General features: G+C 42.4%; 1 protein-coding gene across 2 annotated transcripts in view; it reads right to left on the bottom strand.

The window, feature by feature from the left end:
- flt1 (fms related receptor tyrosine kinase 1) overlaps positions 1-27,516 on the bottom strand; it is a 34,330-nt gene continuing 6,814 nt past the window's right edge. The window contains exons 4-30 of one of the 2 annotated variants that reach the window (XM_084340398.1): positions 26,736-26,860; positions 23,059-23,224; positions 22,805-22,941; positions 21,380-21,551; positions 21,061-21,178; positions 20,448-20,617; positions 20,142-20,289; positions 13,787-13,910; positions 13,101-13,209; positions 10,368-10,676; positions 7,271-7,417; positions 7,054-7,185; positions 5,987-6,093; positions 5,376-5,511; positions 4,788-4,892; positions 4,575-4,688; positions 4,378-4,466; positions 3,863-3,959; positions 3,674-3,771; positions 3,462-3,584; positions 2,677-2,788; positions 2,381-2,480; positions 2,155-2,260; positions 1,915-2,012; positions 1,637-1,706; positions 1,437-1,528; positions 1-1,092 (exon numbers count right to left, since the gene is read on the bottom strand). In XM_084340398.1, the coding sequence (XP_084196524.1) occupies positions 924-1,092; positions 1,437-1,528; positions 1,637-1,706; positions 1,915-2,012; positions 2,155-2,260; positions 2,381-2,480; positions 2,677-2,788; positions 3,462-3,584; positions 3,674-3,771; positions 3,863-3,959; positions 4,378-4,466; positions 4,575-4,688; positions 4,788-4,892; positions 5,376-5,511; positions 5,987-6,093; positions 7,054-7,185; positions 7,271-7,417; positions 10,368-10,676; positions 13,101-13,209; positions 13,787-13,910; positions 20,142-20,289; positions 20,448-20,617; positions 21,061-21,178; positions 21,380-21,551; positions 22,805-22,941; positions 23,059-23,224; positions 26,736-26,860 (3,473 nt within the window). In that variant the 3' untranslated portion in view covers positions 1-923. Of the gene's footprint in view, positions 1,093-1,436; positions 1,529-1,636; positions 1,707-1,914; positions 2,013-2,154; positions 2,261-2,380; positions 2,481-2,676; positions 2,789-3,461; positions 3,585-3,673; positions 3,772-3,862; positions 3,960-4,377; positions 4,467-4,574; positions 4,689-4,787; positions 4,893-5,375; positions 5,512-5,986; positions 6,094-7,053; positions 7,186-7,270; positions 7,418-10,367; positions 10,677-13,100; positions 13,210-13,786; positions 13,911-20,141; positions 20,290-20,447; positions 20,618-21,060; positions 21,179-21,379; positions 21,552-22,804; positions 22,942-23,058; positions 23,228-26,735; positions 26,861-27,516 lie in introns of both variants that reach the window. The other variant, XM_084340397.1, reaches the window with a different exon arrangement.

Genomic DNA, 27,516 nt, shown 5'->3' on the forward strand with positions numbered 1-27,516 from the left:
TAAATTATACATTTTTGTCAACCCTGAATGACTTCTATGATTCTATATCGAAGGATAATCAATATAGAATTAAATAGACATTCAGTTGCCAGATTATGAGGCATATCTAGGTAAAACTAGTGTAAACAAAAGCCTCGCAACTGTGTTTGTTGAAACCGTTTGATTAAAGTGTACGGTAATCTCAGTAATTCGTGTTACATTACATTTCGATACTACTGGGATGCAGCTTTCTAAAACAGTTTCATTAAAACTAAACATTATAACCCTCGAGAAATTAAATGTTACTGCAGAGCTGTTGTGTTACACTTTGTTAGCTTTACCTAGATGTACCTAATAAACTGGCAACTGAGTGTTTATTTACATTCACGAAAGGTCAGATACAAACATGGATGACTCATCCATCGAATGATTACAGCATTCAAATAAATACAGACCGATATACCCTGTCTACAAACTATAACTCAGTGGATAATAATAACTTTTTTTTTTCCAGCATATAGAAGCCGTGCAGGAGAAACAATTAATTCATACAGCAGTGTTCCTCTTTACAAAGCTCAGCACATGAGGTACCAATACAATAAGCTCTAATACTTGTAGGTCAGTAAATACATTCTGCGTGTGATAAGTACTATCGGGTAATACTTAGCTGCTCTTGGAAGGGCTTATGTGTAGTAATGCAAGATTATACTGGGGTTTTGTGTTGAGTCTAGAGAAATATCCTTTAGGTGTGGTTGAAGGAGGGAAAAAGGGATGAGGGAAGAGGAGGACAGAAGGATACATGCAGATACTGAGGTAGTGAGGATGCAAACGGCAAAGTTGAAAAGGTTAAAAAGCAGAAAAAAGACCTGATTGACTAAAAATGACGAGCAGGAAAATATAAACACCCGGTGTGAAGCCATCAAAGAGTTGGACAAGGACAGGTGCTAGAGGGAGGGGTAGAGAAAAGCTGAGTTGTAGTCCGGAGGAGGGGAGCCGCCCTCGTCGGACTCCCAATCACATGGCAAGATGGACGGCTCGTTGTCACGGAGACCTGTGATGTCATTGCACAGGAAAGGCACCTGGTTGTCTCGGCACTTAGCGAAGGAAAAGAACCTAAAACATACAAATTAAGAGTTATTGTCTCACTTATTATGCGTTTAGTTAACACGCTGCGTTCATGAATTAACTGGTTCCTAAATGATGTTGTTTATTTCGGTGTCCTGCTTTTAAACATCCTCTCATCTTTTTCACATAATGTCTGTATGACAAATACTTTCCTGTTAAAAATAGTCATATTTTCCCCAAACGCAATCAGCGTTTCACCAACAGGAAATGATTGTAATCTCAAATTCAACTGAAAACAGTGCAACATCTTTGCGTGTCGTCATCATGACGGGGTGTCTTGGCCATCAGGATGCAAGTCGGGAGTTTAAATGTCAACGATAAGATATCACCACCTGCTCAGCTTCCTGTTCTTGGTGCCGTTATTCCATGTCAGATGCTTCAGCTCCTCAGACGGCAGGACCATGCCGCTGTCGCTTTGCTCATCCTGAAGCAGAGAGGACGCAAACATGATGCTTATCAGGCTGGGTTTTCCATTCACATGTTTGTGTCGTCCTGTGCGTGCATGCAAGCAGAAGTGAAGGTGTTTTCTTACTTCAGGGCTGTCTGGCTCCTCGCAGGGCAGTTCCTCAAAAATCTGAAGTGTGGCCATTCCCCTCATGTAACTGGATAAAAAATGGATTCAAATTAAAAGATTGAGCTGAAAATGTCTTTACATTCTCAAGCTGTTTCCTGTTCTTCCTTAATTTAATTATCAGTTACTCTCATAGCTTTCACATCTGCACCTGTCCTGATCATTTTTTTAAGGCGAGGTGCGCTTTCTCAGACAGTCTAAACTGCAGTGTTTTCATTTTCTCTCTCTTGTTCCTTTACCTCAAGTTCGTGACTGCAAGCGGGTTTTCTTTGAACGTCTCACTGCGACCAGTGTCTGCAGTCTTGAAAGATCCCAGAGGAATGTAATCCTTCCCATCCTGCTCAAGAAAAGGAACAAATCAAAGTATTTTTAAGACCTTTTAAGCTTTGTCTTTTGTGTAGCTTTTCCATATGTTGAGAGACATTAAATAATAAATAAATCACAAGTCTGAGGATGTAAGATCTAAATATAACCCTGACCTGCTGAACCATTGCTTGCAGCAGGTCTCCCAGAGTCTCCACCAGGTTGGTGAAGGTGGGTCGATCTGAGGGACTGGCCTCCCAACATGCCAGCATAGTGCTGTAACTGCACACACAAACATACAGGTATAATGTTTAATTTATTATTCAAAACACACCCTCTTCCACTAAATGATTTACATGTTTTTACTATGTCCCTAACAGTGTTGAAAACACATCAACCCACATCTCAGGTGTGCTGTACTCAGGCGCTCGCATCCTTGTTCCCCCCTTCAGCCTGTGGCAGAACTCTTCATCTATTTGAAGTCCAGGGTACGGAGACGCTCCTGTTGGACAAACACACACACGTCACTACCTCAACACGTGAACAGTATAAGAATTTAATCAACACGGTCTTAAAATGTAAAGATCACAAGGTATAAGATCATAGTATTTGTTGCAGGGCTTTTATATTGGATAGTGTTTCAGTTATTTTGTCCACTTCCTATGTTTCAAGCAAAAACACGGGGAGATGTCTCTTACCCAAAGAGAAGATCTCCCACAGCAGAATGCCGTAGGACCACACGTCACTCTGGGTGGTGAACACCTTGTCAAAGATGGACTCTGGAGACATCCATTTAAGGGGGAGGCGGGCCTGTCAGCCAATCAGATCACAGGAATAGGGTTACAGATGTCCACTCATGAGGAAACATTTCAAGTTTGGCTGACTGTGTTCAAATTGTTTAATATTTCTAAAACATAAGCAACATGTTAATGTTGGGAGAAGCAGTAACAGGAGGCATTATTCATCAAAGTAGTATTAAAAAAGACTTGCCATGTAGTTTAATGTATCAGTTATGGCATTTTGTTGCCTATTTGGTTGATTTTATTTTCACATTGTGCATAATTGTCCAGTTTCATGAGTAACTACACATTTTAAAAATAATAAATCCTATTTGCCTCTAGTGAGTATCTTTTAAGAAAGTGTCTTCAAAAGTTCTTTATCTTATAAATGACTCAGTGGAATAGGTAAAGAACATTTTAATAAATGCCCAATTTGTAATAATCTGATTTTTTTTGTTTAAAAATTAAATTAAATTAAATTCTTAAATATGAAATATCCTAACCCTTTTTAAAAAAATTGAAATATCAAGTCAAAAATGCCATTCCTGCCGGTTTATTTACAGTGTGAAACAGTGAAAATAATTCACTGACCCCCCAAATTTTGTTTTCAGTGGCACATTTTCTTGGGGATGTCATCTATCGTTTTGTAAAAAGGCAAATAAAATATTTCTCAGATGGTGCATTTTTGAACCACGTGTACTCACATCTCCCTTGCGGACGTAGTCAGGGTCTTTGTAGATGTCCCTGGCCAGGCCGAAGTCACAGATCTTGACCACTTTATTGTCAGAAAGCAAAATGTTCCTGGCTGCCAGGTCTCGGTGAATACACTGATGTAGGAGCACAAAGAACACAAATAAGGGCTTTAATGAATCGCACATGTGTACCTGCATCCACACACGCACATCAAGTATCAGACCTTGCGAGAGGCCAGAAACTCCATCCCTCGCGCCACCTGGAAGCTGAAGGAGATGAGATCCTCCAGGAATAATGGAGAGTTTGAGGCAGATTTGGGATCTATGGGAAGAAGGAGAACGAGCATGGGGATTTAATAAAGCAGTTTGGTCACGCGCAAACATATTTAATGTTCACTAAGCTCCTGTCTCACCTTTCTCATCTCTCTCATCAAACTCTGCTCTGCTGTTGCTCTGGCTGTCAGACACGCCGCTGACACAACCTGACTCTCCATCCTTTCCTCCGGCCGACTGAGAAGGGGAGAAATCAGTTCATTGCTATCAAATGTCGTATGACAGAGAGTGAAAATTAGGACTTTAAAAGGTTACGATGGAATCCAACTGTTGAGATTTGTTGAGCAACTCATAAACATGTTTTGCCCTGTGAAAATTACCTTTGAGGCACACAGTTTTTAGTAATGTCTTAACTTGTGCAGTAATTAAGGAAGTACACGTTCTGCTTGAGAACTGATAACACCTTCAAACCTCAAACAGATTGCAGAAGTGAGTTTCTGAGGGTATGATTTTGTAACTGCGCGCAGCACGAAGGGGTGTTTTTCTCTCAACTGTGAAGAGGCCGAAATGTAGATCACACAGGCATGTGTGGACTCATGTTTCGTGTAAAATACGACTATCAAGACACCATCTTTACTTCTGTCTGTAGACTCACTGGGTTGTGCACAAACACTTCTCTCTTGCTCTTCAGGAAGTTGGAGAGATTTCCATAGCGACAGTACTCGACAATGACCATCAGTGGTCCTGCAATACATATATTATAGTTAGGATGAGTGAGCGTGAGGACACAAACACACACGGAAGTATCACCAGTGCATACATTATTAAATCTAATTTAGAAAACACACACACCTCCTGGCTTGGTGCAGGCCCCCAGTAGATTCACCACATTCAGATGATGGCCAATGTGGTTGAGGATCTTGAGTTCAGTCATCAGAGCCTTGTGTTCGCTGGCTGTAGCTCCCTCTGGTGGACACAGAGCAGAAAAGGAAAAAGAGTGGCGCTTATCTTTTTGTGCAGAATTGTAATTTATGCTCTCAGAACACCAGGGATCTGATCTTGTACCTTTGAGCATCTTAACAGCCACAGTGCTGCAGCTGGTGGCGTTGTCTATACCGAACGCAGACGCCTGTATCACTTTACCGAAGGCTCCACGGCCCAGAGGTTTCCCTGAAACAGAGGGAGAGGAAGAATGTGGGTGAGACTGACAGGGCGACAAAAAGGGAAGAGTGTTTTTTGTGTCTAATTGAGCAACATTATTAATTACTATTATCATCCACTGCGGACGTGAGACGCTGATAAGGGAAGACTAACAGTCCATCTAAGCGAATCCCACCCTGATGATAGTGGGGAGCTCATTAGTTCCAGTCAACACAGCTCACACACCCCCTGCTGGAGTTGATTAGCTCCTCCACAGACAACACAGACACAGAGTCTGATTAATGGAATGAGAGTCACTCCCAATAATAATCTGATAAGACCTATGAGAAAGTCCTCGTATCTGTTATGTGATCTTAAATACCTTGCCTCTCTCCCATTGTTAGCATTACAGCCCCAAAGTCCTTCACAGCTGAAATCAATCTGGCAAAAAAAACAAAAACGTGCATTTTCTGCATCTATTCTGTATCTAAACTTTTAAATAAAGAAGTGTACCTAATTTGAGCCGCTCCCGGGGGAACTCCCACTGGTTGGGGTCGTACTGCAGTCTCTCACACTGCTCCTCTATTGGCCCCTCTCCTGTGTCCAGAATGATGGACAGGTACTTGGTTTTGGTGTTTGAGTTGCTGGGCTTCATTTTGTAAAATAAACAAAAGATAAGTTAACATTAAAACAGATTCTGTTCTGCACGATAGAAGTACAGCACGCAATAAGAAAAGTAAGACCCAAGTACAAAGTACTGCCCTTAAAGTGGAGGTTATTCAGTCATTAATAAGAATGTGTAGGCCCGGTGCTTCCAGTAATTATAGACTAACAGAGTGGATTTGTAGTTTCTGGTATTTTGTAGAAAGCTGGGTGCAGGTTTTTGACAATGCAAACACGAGATCTAAAATCATGTCGCCAAAAAGCATTTAATTATGACTTATGTTATTTAGAAATCAAACCTAGACGACAGTTAATAACCAAACATCTATTGAATAAAATGGTACATGTGCATTTTCATATATTGTATAGTGAAACCTCTCAGTTCAGTTAAAAGAAAGATAACATGTCCTGCAAATTTGTTTCATCTGACCAGTAAACAACTTGTTCTTGCTTCCTCTCACCTGTTTCATTTTGCGTATGAAGAGCGTGAGCAAAAGCCAGAAGAGAGTGGCCACCACACAGGTACAAGTGAGCGTGGGGATCTCCAGAAATGAGGCCCCTGAGGCACCTGCACACAAACCAGAAATACACATTAGCGCTAAACCAGCTTTAATGTTGCATTAGGTTAGATTTGCGTATGTTACCTCTACAAATGGAAACATTTAAGAAGTTATATTTGGTTGTAGATTATTCCTAAATGCACCTCTGATATTCAAATACATTCACTTCAGTTTGTTTCCAAATCGAGATATTTAGAGAAACTTTGTGAAAATTACAATAAATCATTTTATAGGTGGTTTATGTTTTGATTTTTCTCCACCCTTCCAAATGGGGGCGCTGTGTTCTCACCGTCACACACTATTCCATAAACACTGACATCCATCCCCCTCATTAAATCCCAACTTTATTTATTCTTTCTTTTTTTAATCTGAAAGACTGGAGGTGCCCAGTTCGCCGCGGTGCAGAGCTGGGATGCAGGCCGGCCCTTCCAGAGGAAATAAAAACGGGAGACGGCTTCCTTCCTGACTGATCAGAACACAACACACAGCCACTCCTCTCTCCAGACCCGGACCGGGAAGTGCGTCCACCACTCCTGCCAGGGAAGGGTGCTCAAACTGGGGGTGTAGCAGAACCACACGGTGGCCTGTCTCTTCTGCCACCACCGGACGTATGAGTGTGTGTGTGTGTGTGTGTGTGTGTGTGTGTGTGTGTGTGTGCTCCACATTGGGATTATCTTAAGACCTTCTTTGATCAGTGTTTATCCAGAGATTGGTAAACAGACGTATCTTCTTCCATTAATAGAATTGTCTCAACACACCTCCATGTATAAATACTACATCCATAAAAACAATGTGAATAACCGCACTATACATCTGCACATCCAGACGATACATCTATTTAAAGGACTGAGAACAATGGACATTCAGACGTACCCATATATGGAAGAGCCGTATCTTTGAGAAGAAGTAAACACAGCCAATCAAAGACACAGACGCTTGAAAAATACTACTAGTTGACAGATACTCACCGTTGACCCATATATAGGCAGAGCTCTCTGCGGAGCCCCTCTCATTGATGGCCTGGCACGTATACAGGCCCTGGTCCTCCCCTGTGATTCGATCAATATGGAGGGTCCCATCTTCTGGTGATATCACAATACCTGAAGATGGTGGTAAAAAGTCTTTGACACCAGAAAACAACAACTTGCTTGCAACATGCTTTTGGTATATCTTTCTTTTTTCTACCTGATCCCTGAGACAGAGTTCGTTCGTCCTTGTACCATGTGATGGTTGGGGGTGGGATGCCTTCAGAGGGGCAGCTGAGGATCACTGAGCTGCTGATGTTGACAGTAAGATCTGTCAAATTATGAAGCAGCACTGGAGGCTCCAAAACTGAAAGGAGAAACACACAACATGTGATCCTATTTAGGAGGCTGTTATCTATGAGTGAGTACAATTCGATGCAGATTTTAGCAGATTTAAATATGTTTAAAAACTGGCCTTGGCGGAGGTATGCACTCTACTGACTGCCATTCTAGTTTTTGTTTTATTTTCCCTTTTACATGTTCCTTATTTAATTCCACAAACTTACTTCTTTCTGTATTTTCTTTTGACATTCCTTCATGCATTTCTACTCCGTTACACAAATGAGGGGGCTGCCATTCAGTGTGTGTCATGGTGTCAACCATTCGCCTGTTTGCTGAAAGACCTTAGTGTGCAACTATACCGTGGGTAACCTAACACCTCCTGAGAAACATATCAGCATTTTAGCTGCTACACTGTAGTTGCTGACTCGTAGTCTGCTGTTTGCAGTTATGCACGTGGTCTATCATCTTTTGCTAACCACATCTCCCTGCCACGGCCGAAAATAAGAGTGACGAGAGGAGCGTTAGTGTGAACAAAAACAGTCAAGAACTGAGCCGGAAAGACACTAAAATCCTCTGTCTAGCTGAGGGGAACTACACAGTCAGGTCATTATTACCTGTGGGTTTGTCCCTTGAATGACATTTGATGTAAGTACTTAAAGTTAAGTACAACTTTAAATAGAGGGCTTTGTAGTATTTCTACTTTTTACTTAAGTGAAGCATTTGAATATTTCTTCCACCAATGCAAACTTCCTTAGAAAGATCAGCGTTTACATCTGTCTCGTTACAGCTGCAGTTATTAATAGACTAAACCAGAATTGTGATGAAGTGGAACCAGTGCTATTCTTTCCCACTGTTTTCTGGACCAGTGCCACTTCTGGAAAATAATTGTGCAATGGTAGTGACACATTTTTTTCAGAAGAGTGGCCTTGGCTTCAACTTTGAGTCAGCTGACGTTTGAGTTCTCTTGGGCCCCTCACTCACCCTGAAATACCCTGGAACACAAGCCCGTTTCTAAAAAGCAACAACAATGTAGTATTTCGTCATGTGGACGATGATTGGCCTATGAGTGCTCACAATGAGCTGAAGGCACACTTTACCAGTTTACCTCTCATGCACTATAATTACATCACAATACTCACACACTATAATTAGACCAGATAAGTCCTTGAATCTCTCTAGCCCCATTATTTAATTTCTATTTCTATTCACCCTCTTTTTCTCTCTACTTGGCGTCCCCACTTCTCTCTTTCTGGTCACCCTGTCTCTCCCGCAATTCCCTCATGGGGGTCCCGAGGGAGGAAGTTGACGCGTTGAGCCCTGATTGTATAGAGCACAGCAGTAAAAGACATGAAGAAAAGTCACTTAACCAAGGCGACTGATTGTTGTTTCCCCTATCTTCCTCCTGGACAACAATTGATGATTGTCCGCGGGGGCTGGGGCCTGACAGTGTCTGATTGGCTGATTGTTCCTCCGGCCCTGTGTGGGGGCCTGTAAATGTGGCATTGTGGGAAGTGCCATTGTGTGCTCTTCCTCCAGACAAGAGCTCATTCCCACGTGAAAGAGGTGCTGAGCTGGAGCGCAAGAGCAAAGGCAGGGTGGGGCCCCAGGAAGTCGAGGGGACCCAATTCCCAAGCAGCGAAACTCTGTGAGAGAGTGTGGTTGTTTGTTTGTTTGTATGTATGTGCAACATATGTGCACAGAAAACATGTGGAGGATGTGAGCTTTACCTAAAACTGTATTTGAAAAGCTCCAAATTCAAAATCCTGACAACACCTTACTTAATCCTTATCCTTCATTTCAGGTGTATTCAGAGGCCCTTGATCAACTCTGGGACCCTCAAATAATTCAGCCCATGAAGACATATTTAATTCTTGAACGCCTTGAGTTTGGCATTACGGGCATCGCCATCTTGGTTTATTGGACCAAGAAGTGACCATATTTTGACTAAACAGTGGAGCTTGGGAGGATATCCTGATTGAATCTGACTGTGAAACATATGACACGCTGTGGTAGCGACTTGTCAATTACCAGGCAGCCACGCCTTTAAGCATACCCTGCTTTATCGTCTATTTTACTCCACATGGGACCATAGTTTACAAAATGAGCATCATCCTGAAATGAAGAAGACATGTAAGCAGTGATTCAGACCATAAACTCATTAGGAATCTGTTTACTGAGGTCATAAATCAAGTGAAAAGTAAGGTCATTTTCGCATAAACTTACATACAATTAAGTTTTTTCTTTTTTGCAACCAGTGGAGTCGCCCCCTCCTGGCTATTAGAGAAAAAAATGCAGTCTATATTTTAAAATCATAAGCAACTGAATACTTGAAATCCACTCCATAAAAATTACACGTAAAATTACACGTCCGCTCAAAAAAGCAAGTTGCTAAAATTGAGGAATTCAAACTTGCATGTTCAGACTACCAAGGAGAGCTCAGATCTCTGTCCTGTCAGATACATTCAGTGCAGTTATGATCTGACCTGACGAGACCTGAGAAAAATAAAGATTTGTGACTGGAAACAACTGGACACAATTTCCAGCAAAAACTGTAATTTTAAACATTAATTATTCAGTCGTGATTAAAATGTTAGATGTTCACTTGCTGATAACCCTCAAATGATTGTGGCTCTTCTTTGCTTCCACAGTTTGTTGCTTTTAATCAGCTGTTTCATTGTTGTTTGTTATGTTATCTTTCTATGTTGTTGCTCTTGTGTTTGTTCCTATCCTCCCATTTGTTTTCCTAGCTAAATGCTTTGATTGTGAAAGGTGCTATGTAAATAAATCTTTGCGTTCTCACTCATTTAGTTTTTTATTGCATGATCTAAAAAAATAAATAAAACCAATGTAACAAAATAAAAATGATTCATTTCTTATAAAAGTAAGTGTCCCCAAAATGCACAATATTAAACTGTAGGATTATAGATGTTGAGGGAAAAAGATGAGGAAGCGATGACACATTTGTAGTTACTCACTTGTGACCACCACCTGCGTGTCCAGGTGTGTCTTCCGTCTGGTGATGAGGTGGCGGGCGGAGCATCTGTAGGCTCCAGAGTCTCTGGCTGTCAGGTTGCTTATCGACAGGACCAGAGAGTTGGAGAACTCCCCTGACGTGAGCTGCTGACTACTCGGGCTAGGGCTGCGGGAATGGGCGTCCTCTGTGTCATTCAACCTTTGCCATGACAACGCTGTGTACAGGTACTTATTGGCTACACAGGTGAGATGAAGGTCTCCGCCCTCTCTGGGTCCCTCCCTCCGGCTCACACTGAAGCCTCCTGGGACGTCTGAGGGAAACGGAGAAGAGATGGTAAGATGGATTGACGGGGAAGAGGATGTGAGGGAGGGAACATGAACACGACCTCCTGTTTGATGAACAAGCCGTCTCAGTTTCTCGACAGGCGAATGTGGATCCTGTCAGGTGCCTGAAACCAGGAGAGCTGATTCAACGGTTCCCCCATTTTTGTAACCTTTGGCGACAATGTTGAATGGCTATTGTGGGTAAAAGCAGCTAGTGGAATACAGTGAAAAGGCTTTTTATTTACTTTAGCCATTTGAAACTTCCCGTGGAAACGGCTCGAGAGTTTCCTGATGGCAGATAGTGTTTATCTTTCCCGAACACCCCAAGGCCTCCAGAAATAAAGCGGACCTGCCAGTCCAAGGAAGTGCGCTGCACGGGGAAGTGGAACGATAAGAGCCCCAGGTTCCTGTTTCGCGCTTGCTCACACACTAATAGCTCAGCACAGCCATACGCACAGGCACAAACGCACTCATGCACACACTTGAAAACAAATCGACACCAAACAACCTTAACCTGTATGCCTGGTATCAAATCTATCTACAGTATACACCCAATGCACGTACGCAACTTTGTTTTGCCAAGTTCTTCGACCTACATTCGTGTGTTTTACTTTTTCAGTGACACAGTATTTAAAACGTCTATTTGAGTTCTTGTATCTGGTAAAACTTTTCCAACAAAAATAGTCAAATTTGTTACCAATTACCACAAAAGAATTTCATAATAGTCCAAATAGCCTTTACCGAATGTCAAATGTTTAGATGCATAAAGTTACATTATCGCAATATAAAAATAAATAAAGGGACAGTTCACCCCCAAATCAAAAATACATTACAGGAACTATTTTCTTTCTACCAACTGTATCACCGCACAGAAGGAAATGTGCATCTTCTCATGGACGAGAGAGTTGGATGTGAGCATTAAAGGGGCACTAGAAGAAATTTAAACTCAGAATTGTAATATTTACATATTTATTTATGTTTATTACTGAATAAACAAGCTGTTCTCAGAGGAAAATAAGGTTCCCACAACACTGTTTGAAGCTTGAAAGGTGGCAGGGTCCGCCACATATAAACAAAGTTAAACAGTATGAAACTGTGTTGTCCTTTAAGGTCAGTTTGTTTATTCAGTTTATTCAGTCATGAAAACAAAGCGAGTTTGTTTATTTAGTTTGTTTAGTCAAAGAAAAATCAGTCAATGGAGATCTTTCACTTCTGACTACCATCTACTAATGGCATCATCCTCGGCCGAGCTGTAATTGAGTTTAGTTAGCTAGCTTCCTTCTGTGCCGTGATACGGTGGATCTGACTGAGTTGGGGTTTTAAGCAGCTTTACATTGCTATGGAAGCAGCTGTTGTCCCATCACTCCAGGTCCTGATCATTTTCAGACTGCAGTACAGTGACCTTGCTGCAGTGTCTCTTTGCACGTCTCTGACACTGCATCATTAAATGACCTTAACGCAGCTGTAACGACTCTATACACTCCTCCACTCCACTCTATCCACTCCTCCTCCTCGCCTGCTTTTTTAAATCAGTATTTTACCTTTCTTTCCAGCTATTCACAGGTGTGACATTCACACTATAGAAATAGAATAACATTCATCTACTGGTAATGCTCAGTGTCCCTTCTAGTCTTTACAGCACTGCAGACATCACATTAAACTCTCAAGTTCTTTTTATTTTTCACTTATTTTGTTTGCCTCATACTTTATTTTGGCAGTATAAGGTTAGGATTAACCCTGGTTAATTGAATAAATGCTTTCAAAATCTGACAAAGTAACAAGTCAGACTTTGCATGTGTATGAGTGGGTGTTCGGGTGTGATAGAAAACCACAAGATGAATAAGGGAATTCAAAATAGTGAGTTTCGAGTTTCAATCTGACCTAAAAAATTGTTTGGGGGCTTTTCTAGCATGTGTATTGATGGAAAATACGTTCTTTTATATGCTCTTATCAAAAAAAACATCAACAACATCAATGACTTTCAGGTTGAAAAAGATGAGTAACTGCATGTGAAGGTTTAACAGAACAGAAGAATTTAGATTATTTCACAATTCACTTATTAGTCCGGATAAAATATCAGTAAAAAAAATGATTTGGCAACCCAGTAATGACAAAATCATGTGTGGATCGGCTGACAGAAGCGTAGTGTCACATTAGTCATGACAGTATGAGGAAGGAAAGGAAAAAGTGAGACAAGCAAGCATAATACAGAAACTAGTTATTTAAAGACAGAAACTAGTTATTTAAATGAAGTTTCTGGGGCGGGGAGGGGCGGGGTAAGACTGTAAATGAAGATTTCATCAGTGTTAATTCTTATTTAAACTTTGACAAAAATTCCCAGATGTGAACAACAACAGAAACACCCATGTCTTTGTATATATGAGGAGATGAATCATCTTTGCCGGGATCACCTGTGACGTAGAAGTGAACGTCTAGCTGGTCGGTTCCTGCAAAGTTGGAGGCGACGCAGCGATACACTCCAGACACCGAGGCCTCTCCGACAGTCAGGACCCCCACTGTCTATGAAAAGCATAAACATCCGAATGAACAAACCCACACTTAGCACACCATGGAACACACACACACACACACACACACACACACACACACACACACACACACACACACACACACACACTCTTATTCGTGCACACATGTAAGGTCCAGGCTCATTACCTCTGCCACTGATGGCAGGAATCATATTTTCCATGGGTCCACTGAGCAGACAATAGGGGTCCGTGAGCCAGACCTGCTGCACACTTCCACCCCGGTGGGCAGCTCAACATGCAAGCTGTCGATAAGTATTAATACCGGTGTGTGTTTGCCAATGTGTGTGTGTGAGAACGTTTTCCTGTACAGTGAAGTTTCCCGGATGTCTTTTATTATAGAAGTTGTAACACATGATCCAACTCCTATTCAGATTGGTGCGTTCTTGGTTCTCATCAAAGAATCTTTTAATAAATGCAATTATGATATTTCTTCCAGGACGAACTGTATTCACTGAACATATTACACACATCGTACGTAGCTAAGAACCCCGTTACTAACACAGCATTGCTCTGCTGTGACTCACGGTGTGTATTTCAGCTTTACCCACCTTTTTCTTCCCCTGAAGCACTTCCTGTCTGTCTGTAACACTCAGGATGTGGTTGCTTGTGGACGTGGCAGGGATTCTTTCTGTCACAGAGCTCCACAGCGAAGAGGACGCTGGACACACACACCTTGAAGGAGAAGAAGGAGGAGGAGGAGGAGGAGGAAGAAGAGAGGGACAGGGACTCAGCTGTGTTGACACAAATCATTTTATGCTGCCTCCAGGTGTGTGTGTGGGTGTGGGTGTTTTTTTCAGCTGCGCTCTGCAGGAGGAAGACCAGAACATCAGGGACAATGTTTAATCATCGCTGCTTGATGTTATCTTCGGCCAAATTCACATCATCATCATCATCATCGGCAAACCATTTTTATCAATAGCATCACTTCCTCTCACCCTGTCCTGCTGGCTGACAATAGTGGATCTTTGGTGTGCTATGTAATGCTGGATTGTTCATCTATGGAGGATGCAGAGGTGGTATTGTCATCCCGTGGATCAACTTCCTTCCATTCTTAACAAATCATCCCACATTTCCAGGACAAGAGCTCCTCTCCCTCTCAATGACTCTCACAAGTCTAAATCCATAGATTACACCATAGTGGGACTGTGGGAACTAGAGCTTATGCAAGCCGCTTTGTGGTTTATTTATGCATATTTCCTTGTGGTGAAAAACTCTGAAGTCATAAAGGCGGTGGGGAGGGGCCTCAGAACATACAACGCTTGATCAATTGGTTTCAGAGTTGAAGGGAAAAGATGTATTAGAGGAGAAGAAAAGTGCACTTCACAGTTCATCTACTTCTCTACGTCTCATAAAAGTTATGCTGAAATATTCAGATGTTTTTAAATCAAATTTGTTTGCGTGTATCAAATATGACGATAAATGTTATGTAATGAAAATGTAAAAATTACTTCTACAACAAGAATCAAGTAATATATTGTAGTAAGCCTTGATTGATTGATTCATGTAGGACCCTGAAACAATTAATTAGTTTGTTTTAATACAGTTTTTAATATTATCACTTTTTATATCAATGTGTGTAGTTACTTAATTCACATCATATTTTAACTAGTACAGACGTTTCATTCAAACCTGACATTAGGGCCACAACCAATGATTAGTATTAAGGTTATTTATTAATCTCTCGATTTATTTATTTTATTAATTGGTCGTTTAGTCAATAAAATAAAGGAAATGGATCACGTTTCATGATTCTCCCAGTGTCCAGAATGTTGTCTTCATATTTTTTCTCCAAAACCCCAAATATATTCAATTAACATTTTATAAACCTGAAACCACTCACTGCTCACATTCAAGAAGCTTGACAGCTAATATTAATGTCAGCATAATTAACTGTTCATCACCAGAAATGTTGCCTATCTTAATAGATTAACCTAGCAGGCTAGCCAACGGTAAATCAACTAAGGCTAGCTAGCTCAATTGTTTGATCTCTAATGATGATGCTACTTTTCCTAATTGCCTCCTTATTTTGAAAAAAGAGAACTATTAATGAGTACTCACCCAATGGGAAGAGAGCACAAGGAATAGTTTGACATTTTGCGGGAAATACACTTATTCGGTCTCTTGTTGAAAAGATATAGCTAGCAGCATGTCTGTGGTGAGGTGCTAACAATCAGCCCTGCCTCCATTAGCTAGCTTAGCTGGTTGCCTAGCAGCCACACAGTCAGGCAAGAGGAAAGACTTCAAGGTAAATAATGCACTTTTTTTAAGATTACAGGATTACTGCTTCTACAGTAGCTAACCTTCTGTAAGACTATGACTCCTTTAATCAAACGAGATATATAACATATTAATTAGTGAGATTTAGAGGCAGCTTCATATTTCAAGGGTTACTATGAGCATATTGTCGGTTGTCTCTCCTGTGGGGCCTAATTCTTGGCAATAAAGCAAAAAAAACTATTTTTTTTATGAGTAAGTGAGAGGGACTTTGATTTTTGTGTGTGCAGTGTCTTAAGTCTCACCGTGAGTATGACTGTTACGGATGTGTAAAAAGTATTGATGATGAAAATAGCCTAATGGGTCAAACAAACTCTTGGCTGAGGTATACTGTGCTGTTCTGAAGGTATTGTCTTGACAGTTAAAATGCTTCCTTTCTTTGATAAGGTTGACAATTATGTGAATGATGCTCAAGATTATCTATCTATCTATCTATCTATCTATCTGAAGAATGCAGCTTCATTATTGAGACATTAGTCACCCTCCTCGCTGTAAACTGTCGTTTCCACTCTGTTCATTGATCCTGTTTATGGATGTGTCGCTGCCCCTCTCTACTCCCTGTCTCTGTCTGTATCCTTGTCGTCATCCTTCTCTGTCTGTCCTGCGCTCCTCCCTGAGGTTGGTTCCTCTCTGCTCCCTGATTGCTCTTCCTCTTGGCATCTAGTGCACGAATGACCCACCCTGTGCATGACACCACAGCCCTGACACACACACACACACACACACACACACACACACATCACACAGGGGCAGATTACACCGACACTCCCACGCTTTCCAGGAAAAGCTTTCTTACTCAAAGTTGCACTCGCACAAATATGATTAGTTGGATGGGTGTGTGGACACAAGCGTGGTTAGCGACAGAAAATGAACATACACACTCATACCACAGTCACATTCACACAGTGTGTGCCTGCCAACAGGGTGAGCAGCAGCCGCCTGGAAATATGAATGAACTGTTCAGTTGTGTATCAGTGGGGGTCATCTCCTGCCTTTTCTTCCTGTCCTGTTTCGCTGCCTAAAATACACTTTTACCGCTGTCCCTGCCGGTTCCTGTCTCAACCCCGAAATAACCACGAAGACGTATAAACCAATACACAAATATAAGCAAAGTTTAATGCAAAAAGACCCACAAACGACTGATATAACACTTCAATACATATTAACAGATTCATACAAAGCTGGCAAATATTGTCATTCGTCATATGTAAGTTAGTTGTATAAAATTATTAAATATTAGATTCATATATTACTCATAAAACATCTGTATACAAGGAATGGATCACATTGGGAGACACCCGTAGAATGGGACAAACACACACACACACACACACACAAACACACACACACACCTGCACATTCTTACACTTGCTTTACACACACATACACACACACACGGAAATGGACATTACTAAAACACCTATGGCACTCATTCTCCTAAGATGGCACATACATTTAGATTTGAATGAACTTTCAATACAAAGACAACAGGGCTGTTATACTGACATCATTTGACAAACAAGACATTTTGACATGGGATGACACTGGACGACACAGGATGACATTACATGACAGAGAGCGGTCATAGTCTCTGGTCTGTGGAGACTTCCTACATGGTAGGCGTCTGCTGACCATCAGTCTTTTTAATAGAGAACTGTAAGGCATCCCATAGCATCCTCTCTCCTGTTTCGCCCGTCCAAGGTGAGCACATTTTGACCTTCTACCAGTGGCTTAAAAATCGGAACAGAAACTCACAGCTTTTGTGGATGTCAGAATCAGATTAGGGCTTGGGACAGGCACGGATCATGCACCCATTATAGTACCACTCTAGGACACAAAAAACAAAGCAAAGCAGCTCCAGAAATGTGGCTGGTGGATGGATGGAATTGCACTTCTTCTGGCTCAAAATGTCTGAAATGTAAAGAGCATAAACCTACAGGATGGCTGGGTGCAAGGGGGGATTTACATTGGGGGGGAATGAAGGAAATAAATAAATAATCAGTAAAGCAGGTGTCCTTATATCCTTAGTGATGTGGCTTATTTTCCTCCTCGTTTCCTGCGTCTCCTGGTCTTCACTGCTCAGCAGTGTTCCAAGTCACTTTCCTCACTTTCCACATCAGTTTAGCAAGCACAGGATCATCACATAGGATCACTGGTAATGTCTCTGAGGGTTCTGGCTGCCATGGAGAAGCACTGATGAGTGTGTGGTGGAGGTGGTGGTGGAGGGGAAGTTTTTCTTCTGTAGAGATGGAGGATGCTGGGTTGGGGTGGAGGGCAGAGCTGGTGAGGGAAGGGGCTGGAGAGGTATGTGTGAGGGGCAGCAGAGTTGGGGGAAGGGGTGTGGGGGTGTTGGGGGTGTGTGTGGGGGGGCTCTCAAGAATAGATCAAGCTCTTGAGGAAGCGGACTGTGCCACGTTTGAAGACGAAGGGACAATCATGCTGCTGGGAAGCGTCTCGCGTCGGAGAGGAAGCCAAACAACGAGAGGAAAAGCGCTCTGATTTTCGCACAGGAAGCCCAGTGCGCCTCCTGCCCGGGCCAGATAAGAGCGCCGCGGTTCCCAGGGCCAGACCCAGGAGTGGGGCCCAGGACCCAGGCGCGAGGCCCCCCATCAGCCTGGGCCAGCCTGGTCCACTGTCCCTGGGCCTCCTCCGGCGCGGCGTCAGGCTCGTGGTGCAGCCGGGCTGCAAAGAACAAGGGCCTAGTGAGGATCCAGCCACAAACTGGTCTAAAAACACACTCAATACAGACACTGAGAAGAACCAGAACAGAGCTTTACAAAGGACCACTGAGGAGGCCAAATGCAATCTGCTGAAACATTACTCTGCAAATATACTTGAATTACCTCATGGTAACAAGCTGCAGAGTCAGTGCACACCTTATTCGATCTGCAGAAATCTTTATGCAATTTTGAATGACTTTTTTGCAGGATGTTTGTTTGCTGTTACGCCAAATTGTGCAATGACAAAAAGTCTGAAATAACTTTGAAATCTGACACTCATCAGTTTAAACTTCACTGTCGGGCAGTGATTAACCACATTGATCAATCAATACACAGGTTTTTTGGCCTGTGTTCTTCCATTTGCAGATTGCATGTGACTCAAAACAATCATACATACTGTACTTCTACACTGTAATACAATAATGAGGAACAACAGCGGCAGAAATTCAAAATAGCTTTTACCTGAAAACCTAAATTTATTGTCTGAGGTTGACATTTCTGCAGGATGAAGAGTTTATATCGCTCTGCCTTGCTTCAGTCTAACAGTGAATATCAGATACTCGTCTACAACATGTTCATGTCCATTATGTAGATTACATTTGGCAGAGACAGACGGATGAAACCACGCTGGAGGCACCTCGGCATGGCGCCATGTGTGAGTGCCGGGGTTAAGGGTCAAGTACACTGATGATGTCAGCGTGTCTCAGAGGGAGAATAGAGTATGGGCGGCTGCTGCGGTGCTCTCAGGTAATACTTAACCTTTCTGACTTGGTCATAAGCAACACAATAAGTGTCTGACCTCCAAGAATAACTCAATCAATGTTTCTGCCAAGTGCCTGCTTGAGCACTCGTGTGTGTGCACGAGTTGACTAAATGACTGTCCCTCGGCATCGCTGGGCTGGGCCATTTCTCATGAGAACTTTATATATAGTGTGTGTGTCAGATATAAGAAAAAGCATCACAGGATGCGGTGTGCAATCACAATAATAAACAGGCCTCTCACCCTGCGTCCTGGACAGGAAATTCATTAAATCATAGCGTTTGATTTGGAAACCAACAAATCGTGACTGAGAACACGGAACTGGCTTCTATTGAAGTGTGTTTTTTTTCTCTGTCCTTTCAAGTCCGAGATACACTGTGTACTTGTGTTTGTGAATGTAGCACACGCGCGCACGCACACACAGACACACAGACACACACACACACACTGACACACACAGAGGCTATGCATTTGAATGCACTTAAACAAACATGGAAAAGATCACATGGACAGTAAGAGAACAAACATATGGGGAAAGAGTTGCACAAGCAAGCAAACATATAAACACAGACACGATGAAACACAAACACATTATATGGGTGCATACACACAGACACACACACACACATTTTCACACATTCCCGCACATGAAAGGCCCCCAAAGGCATCTGTTCTGGTTACAAGAAGGAAACGCTGTCTGAACACATGCTGAAATAGACAAAACATGTCTCGTTTTTCAAAATCGCACACACACACACGCTCAAACACGCACACACGCCACATAACATAAAACAAACAAGACATCTTTTTTCGTATAATGCATAATAGTATTTACATTACTTTTAGCCTTTGCAGCCAAAATGTGTCTAAAATATACCGAGTTTAAATTAATATCAACAAATAAGCTCTACTTTTTTTCTGTGCATACTTTTCTTTGCATACTGCAGTTTTATTTGTTACAATATATTGAGTTTATAAAATTTCATTTATTGGTGTCAACATCAAAGAGAGCTCAGTTTTGCTGTATGCTCTAGATTATCCATATTTCGCCTAGTTTGAGTTTCTGTTTCGATTTCGGTTTCTATTTTCCGATGGTTTATGGCTCATTTCTAGTTTCTTTTCTAGTTTTTTTTAGTCTGAGCTACTTACAGGCCTTTGGACGGGCAGGGATGCCACAGCCACTGGATGTGTGGAGGTGGGACCCCGTGGGATGTGCAGTGAAGTGCTTGTCTGCTCCCTCGTGGCACTGAGCCCGGGTCCTGCAACGACACCGCTTTCTCCCCTATCTGAGGACTCACTGTCAGACGAGAAACCCACAAACACACACACACACACACACACACACACACACACACACACACACACACACACAAGAGCAAGGTTTAATCACTGCGGGGAGTCAAAGACGGAGCAGAAATGGGATGGTGGGTGGATAATTGAACCAGAGCTTCTCACCATTGACCACAAGTCTGAGTGTGAGATTCTGGAAGAGTCCATATTCCTGGATTTGTACCAGGACAGTGTACTTCCCAGCATCCTCCTCTGCTACGTCCCGGATCACCAGGGAATTTCCCTCCATGTGGTATCTGGAGCACTGGTCCGCTGCCACCTTGCCGTCCTTCAACCTGTCGGAAAAAAAAAGGTTTGGTGAGGAGAGTCGACATCATTTCAAAATCATTTTTCTCCATAAACTCTAAAAGCTTCATGTAGGAAAATTAATCAGAATTTAACATCACACTATAACACTTAGATTACGAAATATGATGAGTAATGCTTGGTTGCTCAAGTAAACATTTACATGGAGTCGGTGCTTAAAATAGATTTAAGGCGTGTGAGAGATTCTGGAGAAAAATAGTTGATTGTTGAGTCACAAATACTGACTTTGTAATAGGAAGTCCACCAGTCAGTATTTGACAACCTGGGACTGAGACTCAACAATTAACTATCTCACATTTTAAACTTTTGAAGACAGGTTTTATATAGACATCAAGAAAGGCAGGCAGAAAAGGGGGAATAAACAGACAAATCTCTGTCAGGTGTGATTTCAAGGATCAAGGTGATCTCTTACCAGATGACTTTAGGGGCGGGGAACGCTCGTAGTTTGGGAGAGATTCGGTAAGATTTCTGTCCTGCCTGCACCTCCATCACAGCTTCGTGTCTGGGCTTCAGGCGGATAAATGGGCGGTCTGAAATTGAGGAAATTGTTGCGTAAGATTAAGAGAGTGAATGGAGAAGTGTGATCATTGTTGTGACATACATCCACCTCTCAGTTGATGAAACACATGAAGAAATCATCAGGAAATATGAAAGTGTAAATGAGTAATCTGTCCAAAATGGCTGCGGTTGATGAATCTAAATGTCAATACGTTTCCTAGAAAGACACTCACCAAAGACAGTAACAGTGACTTTCTGCTGTTTGGTATTTTCCCCGCTGGTGACGCGGCATGTGTAGAGGCCTCGGTCCGAACGCTGGAGCTTCGGGATGGTCAGAATATTGTAGAACAACATGTGCGTTCGGTGTTTCAGGAGCCTCTTGGAAGTGAAGCCGGTGTTGTTAACCTGAAGGTGGAGAGGAGAAAAAGCCACGGCATTAACACTGAAGGCTCACCCCTGTGTCGTTAACATTTATTTTGAAAAGCTGCGAACAATAGGAGGTGGGAGTTTCGTTTACTGAAAATCTATTAACTGAATTTCTTCTTGAATTAATAAACAAAACAAGAAAAACAAAGAATCCACTGATTTACAACTCCAGTATCAGACAGTGAGACACCAACAGGCCTTATCAGTGATTTACTTGATGGGCTGAGAGCGGGTGAGTCCTTATTAAAGGGTTTATTTCACCGCAATAATCTGTCAAATCCAGACTTGTAAATGATAAATAGTTAATAATACACAAGATGCTCTGTAGTTATGTAGTCAAACTGCAATAATCCTCCAATCCAGCAAGTTTATGATGCATTTTACAACCTGAAACCCAAAGAGTTGTCTTTAAAAATAACTTCTCACTAATCTATGTAGCTTTAATAAGTGATTTATTAAACAATGAGGAAGTCATAGTCACAACTAATAACCCCTAAAGCCATACTGTAGATCATAAAGTGGTACAGTACTGGGACTTCACTGCTACTGAGATCCTATCCTTTGCAACTCAAAGCTACTACAAAAAACTGTTTTGTTGATTCTGGCTGTGGACAAAAGTTGTTGAGCACCACCGCCTCCTGTCTACAGATCTTGATCTGGTTGGAACTTGCATTTGTTTTGAAAGCAAGTGAAAGATACATATTTTATCTCCGCCAAGGAGGTTATGTTTTCAACTGTGTTAGTTGGTTTGTCAGCAGGATTACACAAAAACTACAGAACAGATTTCCACCAAACTTGGATGGAGGATGGGTCTCAGCCCAGAATAGACCCAATTAACTTTTGGTGCGGATAAAGGGACGCATCCAGGAGTTTTTCCTCACTTTCTTGAACATTGCAAGGTGATTTGAGCTGATTTAATGCATTATTTGATATTGGATTGAGCCAATTAAATTAAAGGGGAAATGTTGGGCCTTGGTGGAGGTAAAATAAATCTAACAGTTACTTGGATAACATTTGACTTTTGCTCACATAAACTTTTAAAATAGTAGCTTTATATCTACAAAAAGAAAGGAAACTTAACCAGCGTGCCATCAAACTTCAGATAAAACAGACCCTCTGAAGGTAACAGAATAACACACTCCTGCTCAGTCTCTGTCAAAGGTCGTTTGTCATCTAAACCTGTGCTTTTCTGCTTCATACAAAGTCTCCACAGACTTTAATGTAGGACTGACCTTTCCGGGGTAATCCCAGGTGATGTTGACTCTGGTATTCAGCTCCCCAGTGGCAGTGCAGTTCAAGACCAGTCTCTCTCCCTTCAGGGCCTGCACTGGTCCACTGCTGTTCAGATACACGTCCATGATGTTACTCACTGTGACAGGGAAAGAAGAAATATAGGAAATTTGATACAAAGACAAAATGGACAGGAGGTTTCACTTAGAAAACACTGATTTGTTTTGTATCTAAAGTGAATTTATACGCAGCTGACCCGTTCTGTGTACGAAGTATACACGTGACTTGTGTGTGACGCCGTCAGTGATTGTCTGGCAGAAGAACAGGCCGATGTAAAAGAAGGTGGGAGTTCGGATGGTGAAGCCTTGCTTGCTGTTCCAAATAATGTTCCTCTGGTCCGGACTCAGGCTGTGGTGGGGGAACTGCTGGAGGAGGACAAGAAGACAACACCCATCAAATGCGTCACTGTACCGAAACCAGAAGAACAGTGGCAATGACACACTTTAACCATTGAAGTGAAATCTTAGAGGTGCAGACATAATGTACCAACAGAATCACAGCTCCAGGAACACAGTGACTGATATCATAAAAACATTAAAAATAGCAAATAATAAAGAAACATATTCACAAGATAAAGTAAAACGCGGCCTCAGTGTTCTGTTTTTTTCTTTCTGGCCACTCGGGGCCTCCAAATCCAGCTAGTCCATCCTCTTACTCTGGGTTTTAGTTTTTAATGGACCATCCACCTCACGCTGGGTTTCTTTTGGAGTCTGATCATCTTTTGGTCACGCAAAGAAAACCTCAAGAAGATGGCGGTTATGGAGTACAATCTGTCAAACGTAGATGATGCTGCGTGTGTTGGCTTTTATAACTCTTGGCTACCTTGGCGTGGACGCTTGTGTAACCGTGCAACCTTGTTGTTTTCTTGGAGGCAGCCTCGAGGAAATGTTTACTAGAGTTTCTGTGACACAGTGGAAGCCTCCCACCCTCTCCCAGGGGAACAGGTAGACCTCCCCACCACACACACACACACACACACACACTTCCGTCCTCTCCTGCACCCCCAGTGTGAACTGGCTGATATCACCCCTCCCAGAGTCAGGTGACCCTCTCAGACGCCACTGAGCTCCTCCTCCTCTGCTCTCAGTCCTGTAAAGTAGATGTCTTACACTTTTCCCTCCGCCCGAACTCAATGACGCCCAATCTGAGCGCCCTCAGTGCCCTCTCTGCCCCTCTCACCTCCATCCTTCAAACCTGCATGTAAAATATGCGAAGGTGGAGAAACAGGAGAAGGAGCAGAGGAGTGAAGGAGTCAGAGGAGTCAGGATATGAGAAACGTGACTCCAGTCCATCTCCTCGCATCCTGTTACTACAGGATATAGACATTTCGACTGGAACCCCGGGTCGACCCCGTCATCCTGGACCTCCTGGTCACTTTCACAGCGAGAGCGAGAAAGCAGTGCCTCCTGGGTATTGTTCCCAGTGACAAGGGTCACATTAGAGATCCAGGCGAAGTGCAAAATCCTTCCAGGAAAAAAACACTCTAGAGGCTGTGACAGCGAGTGGATTCCTGGTCCAGACCGGCCAGCGCAGGGTTGGAGGAGGGAGAGGGAGATGAAGGAAGAGGAGGAGAGCTATTTTTAGATTAATTACCTTTGTGGCTCCAGCCATTTGTGAGGAGATGGAAGCAGGATAAAAAAACATGTGTGCGTAATGATGTCCAGTTATGTCTGTTTTAAGATCAGATTCATAGTTTGGAGACTTGTAGGATTTGTTGCACAGGGTCTGGTTTATCCTTAGTTGCACTTCCTAGATCCAAAATCCAGAGAATTTCAAGTTCCTATTGTCCTTTGCACTTGTTGCAGCTTTCCACTTGTTTTTTAGCCATACTCAGTGTCCACCGCTTTGGTCAAGACTAAAAAGTCTCAACAACTATTAACTGAAATACAGTGAAATTTTTGTCCATACATTCCCAGTTGATTGATCCCTCTGACTTTGATCATCCCCTGACTTTCCCTCTGGTGCTACTATAGAGTTCATATTTATTGTTTTGAGTGGAACGTCTCAACAACTATTGGATGAACTGACATAAAATATAATTCAGACATTCATGTTTGCCTCAGGATGAATTGTAATAAGGTTGGTGATCCTCGGGCTTTGGTGCTAGCGGCATAACAACATATGTAGTAGGGGGTCCCTGCTGACTTTCTATCAGCTGCCTTAGCCTAAAAATGCTGAGGACCCCTGGACTGTTTCATTAAAAAGACAACTACTTTACATTTTTGTTTTTTATACATGTTCATGTGCATGTAAAAGGTCTTGAAAGTTGAAAAGCACAAGTCCGGACCAACCGGAGCTCCTCTCTCCCACAGAAAACACTGCTCCTGAAACACCTTGTCAGACCATGGTCGAAATGAAGCTAACTGGAAGCTGAAAACAGGACAGAGCTGACCAGAGACACGGTGAGCTGTGCTGGCACAGGCGTGTGTGAGCAGACCAATCAGAGGAGACTGGGTATTCAGCTTAAAGAGACAGGAGCTGAAAGAGAGCGTTTCAGACAGAGGGGGAAAACAGTGCTGCAGCACTGGACACTATGAGAAAACTGGTATGGTCTTTAAGCAATAAAGCTTGTAAGTCTATTCTAGTAGTAATCCAGAATAAAATCATGAACCTGAAAATGAGCAGAATATGTCTCCGTTAAAAGGACACTCAAGGTTTTACATGTCAGAGTGAATTTAATAGTCTGTACAAGTGCTTTTTAGCCACTGATAATGGTTGTATAATTTATTCTCTGGCTCTGGAGGAGCATTTGTCAAGTGTGAAAAAAAAACTTAGGTGACATTACTTAATTGCTTGGATGATACACAATTTTAAAAAGAAGCGTTTGGTAGATGAGAAATGTTGAACCTGCGATTTTTTAACTTTGAAGTACGCAAGGAATCTGACGCTGCTGCACCAATTTTGACTTTTCTGTTCTAATCTGTCTCCTACAAAGTCTTCCAACTTTATCAATGTGCAATACTTAATTGTTGGGGTGTCCATTTAATACACTTTTATTCCTTCTCTTATTCTTTGTGTATCTGTTACAACAAAAACAGTCCAGTCTAGAGCCTTCTGTATGTTTTACCACTACTCTATTGTAGTAACACCACAATAAGCTTCCTACAGTGACGCACAAGCCATCATACTAATGATCAGCGTTCGTGATTAAAGAGAATGGACTGTACTTTGATCTGTTGGGGCCAACAGTAGCTACCTCTGCTTCCTCCACCAGGCTAACCAGCTGTTTTAAGTATCAGTCGGGGGAAGTTGGCAGCCAGGATTCCTACTACAAGAGGTGGAGGGCGAGATGTGGGAAGTGGTGCTGGCCGGGGGCCAAAGGGGCACTCCAGACCTCATGTCCTGTCTCCAGAGGTAGAAACAGCGCCAACAGGACGCTAAGGGCGCCGCGCCATCGGAAAAAGGCAGTAAAGAAAGGGGCATCTCTGACTGGAAGGGTTTCTTGCAGATTTACGCAGACAGACGTAAATAACATTTACACCTCAACAGACACTCACACAAAGCAGAAACAGACACACATGCAGACAACAAGCGCTCTAAACACTCCTCTTCGCACTCAGAGTAACACTGTCCACACACCCCCTCACTCAGCACTCAAGCACCAACACTCACAAACATATCCGCACACACTTTCACACATATCCGCAGACGGACACAAACAAACGGACACACACGCCACAGAGTAATGGCTGCCAAGATAAGAACAATGTGAACGATCTGGAGAGGGACTCTGCATTCTGTGCATATGTGAGCCCCGATGGGGGAAAAAAAAAGTGGGACAAGTGATGATGTGCATAGAAGGTGAGTGGTGTGATTGGGCAGAGAAGGACATGAGTGTGTATATTCAACATGGATTAAATCACATGCACTGACCTTGACCAGTGTGGTGGTGACATTCGGGTGGGTGACCCGGCAGGGGATGACCAGCGGCTGCTTCTCCTTCATGTACAACACATCTGGGCTCATACCCGGATGGTCCACAAATGGCTGCTGGCTGTCTGAAACCCAAACACTGCGGTCAGGGACACATATGGTACAGATAATAAGCATGTCAAATAAATGCATAAACAAAGCCTATTAGGGACATTGCCACTTGGCCTTAGATGTGCAAAAATGATTAATCATTTATAGAAGTGATTGCAAACAAACTTCCCGACTTAAATTAATCGACTTCTTGTTTCATTTTTGATATTTCTGCCTCCTGCCAGTAAGTGAATAAGGTTAATCTCTTCACAGTAACCGGGACCTGGTTACTCTGGATAATCCACAGATGTTAACGCCAACATGTAACATGAGAAAATATCTCTTGTGTAGAGAGATGTTCCACTGAAAAGTTTCACAATGACACAGTGTCAGGAAAGACGTGCTGCTGTTGTGTTTACTTAAGGCTAAATCAGTCAGCTCACTTTCATTTCTGTTAGGGTGGAGGAAGAAATGTCTTTGAGAGGCAAATAACTCAAAACACTGACTGATAAAATCAATATTTATCATCTACTTGGAGCACTGTGAGTTACTATCTCATCTTTCAATGCTTTCTTTGTTTGCTGTTTCTCTTTTAACCTGAAGGACGAAACCGAAGTTCCTTTTTTCTGTCCTGTAGGCAGGTATTCCTCTCAGGCTCAGTACCTTTCACCATAAAGGTAGGGCAACATGT

Source organism: Pagrus pagrus (genome assembly GCF_965226575.1).
Source record: "Pagrus pagrus genome assembly, chromosome: 20".
In the NCBI taxonomy this organism is placed as follows: Eukaryota; Metazoa; Chordata; class Actinopteri; order Spariformes; family Sparidae; genus Pagrus; species Pagrus pagrus.